This window comes from Ptiloglossa arizonensis, unplaced genomic scaffold (genome assembly GCF_051014685.1).
Source record: "Ptiloglossa arizonensis isolate GNS036 unplaced genomic scaffold, iyPtiAriz1_principal scaffold0099, whole genome shotgun sequence".
Taxonomy (NCBI): Eukaryota; Metazoa; Arthropoda; class Insecta; order Hymenoptera; family Colletidae; genus Ptiloglossa; species Ptiloglossa arizonensis.
Window position 1 is genome coordinate 1,059,333 of NW_027478469.1, and position 3,315 is coordinate 1,062,647.

The following is a 3,315-nucleotide window of genomic DNA, read 5'->3' on the forward strand; positions in this document are numbered from 1 at the left end:
CGTTATACGTTATACGTTATACGTTATACGTTATACGTTATACGTTATACGTTATACGTTATACGTTATACGTTATACGTTATACGTTATACGTTATACGTTATACGTTATACGTTATACGTTATACGTTATACGTTATACGTTATACGTTATACGTTATACGTTATACGTTATACGTTATACGTTATACGTTATACGTTACTCGTTATACGTAATATGTAATACGTTTTACGTTATAAGTTATACGTTATACGTTATACGTTATACGTTGTACGTTATACGTTAAACGTTAGACGTTATATGTTATACGTTATACGTTGTACGTTATACGTTATATGTAATATGTAATACGTTATACGTTATACGCCATACGTTATACGTTACACGTTTAACGTTTTACGTTATGCGTTATACGTTATGCGTTATACGTTATACGTTATACGTTATCCGTTATACGTTATACGTTATACGTTATACGTTATACGTTATACGTTATACGTTATTCGTTATATGTTATACGTTATACGTTATACGTTATACGTTATACGTTATACGTTATACGTTATACGCTATACGTTAAACGTTATACGTTATACGTTATGCGTTATACGTTATACGTTATACGTTATGCGTTATACGTTATACGTTATACGTTACACGTTATACGTTTGAGGTTATACGTTATACGTTATACGTTATACGTTATACGTTATACGTTATACGTCATACGTTATACGTTATACGTTATACGTTATTCGTTATGCGTTATACGTTATACGTTATGCGTTATACGCTATACGTTATACGTTATGCGTTATACGTTATACTTTAAACGTTATACGTTATACGTTATACGTTATACGTTATACGTTATACGTTATACGTTATACGTTATACGTTGTACGTTATACGTTAAACGTTAGACGTTATATGTTATACGTTATACGTTGTACGTTATACGTTATATGTAATATGTAATACCTTATACGTTATACGCCATACGTTATACGTTACACGTTTAACGTTTTACGTTATGCTTTATACGTTATGCGTTATACGTTATACGTTATACGTTATACGTTATACGTTATACGTTATACGTTATACGTTATACGTTATACGTTATACGTTATACGTTATACGTTACACGTTATTCGTTATACGTTATACGCTATACGTTATACGTTATACGTTGTACGTTATACTTTATATGTAATATGTAATACGTTATACGTTATACGCCATACGTTATACGTTGTACGTTATACGTTATATGTAATATGTAATACGTTATACGTTATACGCCATACGTTATACGTTACACGTTTAACGTTTTACGTTATGCGTTATACGTTATGCGTTATACGTTATGCGTCATACGTTATCCGTTATACGTTATACGTTATACGTTATACGTTATACGTTATACGTTATACGTTATACGTTATTCGTTATATGTTATACGTTATACGTTATACGTTATACGTTATACGTTATACGTTATACGTTATACGCTATACGTTAAACGTTATACGTTATACGTTATGCGTTATACGTTATACGTTATACGTTATGCGTTATACGTTATACGTTATACGTTACACGTTATACGTTTGACGTTATACGTTATACGTTATACGTTATACGTTATACGTTATACGAGGTTTGTTCAAAAAGTATCGCGAATTTTGAATTTTCGCGGGTTACGTATATTCGAATTTCGATCTTTTTGTGGCTTTATGTTGGTACTCATGTCTCTCACTTATGCCGACAAGCTCGGCCATTTTGAATGTTCACTTAATGGTTGACAGCTGCTTTGCTTGCACGTGTTTTGGATCGTCTTCGATTTTTACCTATTAAGAAAAATGGATCAAAGAACCTGTATCAAATTTTGTGTGAAAAACGAAATTAAGTGCGCGGATGCATTCCGAATGTTGACTGTGGCATACGGAGAAGCTACCTTGGACCGAAGCAACGTTTATCGGTGGTACAAAATGTTCTCAGAAGGCCGAGAAAATGGGAACGACAAAGAGCGTGCCGGACGCCCGAGCACTTCAACAACAGACGAAAAAATTAATGAAGTGGAGAAAATGATATTGGCCAATCGTCGAATCACCGTTAGAGAAGTTGCTGAGGACCTAAACATATCGATTGGCTCGTGCCATTCGATTTTTATCAATGATTTGGGCATGAGACGGGTCGCCGCGAAATTCGTACCAAAATTGCTCAATTGCGACCAAAAACAGCTTCGCATGAACATTGCTAATGAGATGTTGGACTCTGTCCGCGACGGCCCAAATTTGCTCCAGAGGGTCATAACTGGTGACGAATCGTGGGTTTATGGTTATGACGTGGAAACCAAAGCTCAATCATCTCAATGGAAGCTGCCACACGAACCAAGACCGAAAAAAGCGCGCCAAGTTCGGTCGAATGTGAAAGTTTTGCTGACAGTTTTCTTCGATTGCAGGGGCGTGGTGCATCATGAGTTCTTACCACAGGGTAGAACGGTCAATAAAGAATATTACCTGCAAGTTATGCGCAATTTGCGCGAAGCAATCCGCCAGAAACGCCCGGATTTGTGGAAGAACAAAAATTGGCTTTTGCACCACGATAACGCCCCTGCTCACACATCCTTGCTTGTGCGCGACTTTTTGGCCAAAAACAACACACTAATGATGCCGCAGCCACCGTATTCCCCAGATCTGGCCCCCTGCGACTTTTTCTTGTTCCCTAAACTGAAGAGGCCCATGAAAGAACGACGTTACGCTACGCTTGACGAGATAAAGACGGCATCGAAGGAGGAGCTGAAAAGGATACAAAAAAATGATTTTTTGAAGTGCTTCGAAGATTGGAAAAACCGTTGGCACAAGTGTATAATATCTCATGGGGATTACTTTGAAGGGGACAAAATAGATATTCATGAATAAATAAATAATTTTTGAAAAAACACAAAATTCGCGATACTTTTTGAACACACCTCGTACGTTATACGTCATACGTTATACGTTATACGTTATACGTTATTCGTTATACGTTATACGTTATACGTTATGCGTTATACGTTATACGTTATACGTTATGCGTTATACGTTATACTTTATACGTTATACGTTATACGTTATACGTTATACGTTATACGTTATACGTTATACGTTGTACGTTATACGTTAAACGTTATACGTTATACGTTATACGTTATACGTTATACGTTATACGTTATACGTTACACGTTATTCGTTATACGTTATACGCTATACGTTATACGTTATACGTTGTACGTTATACGTTATATGTAATATGTAATACCTTATACGT

General features: G+C 35.6%; 1 protein-coding gene across 1 annotated transcript; it reads left to right on the forward strand.

Annotated features, from left to right (window-relative positions):
* Positions 1–1,688: 1,688 nt before the first annotated feature.
* Positions 1,689–2,485, forward strand: LOC143154523 (protein GVQW3-like). Its single transcript, XM_076326586.1, has 2 exons — positions 1,689–2,420; positions 2,468–2,485. The coding sequence occupies exons 1-2, from the start codon at positions 1,866–1,868 to the stop codon at positions 2,483–2,485; spliced, it is 573 nt and encodes a 190-aa protein (XP_076182701.1). The 5' UTR covers positions 1,689–1,865.
* The last annotated feature ends 830 nt before the right edge of the window (positions 2,486–3,315 follow it).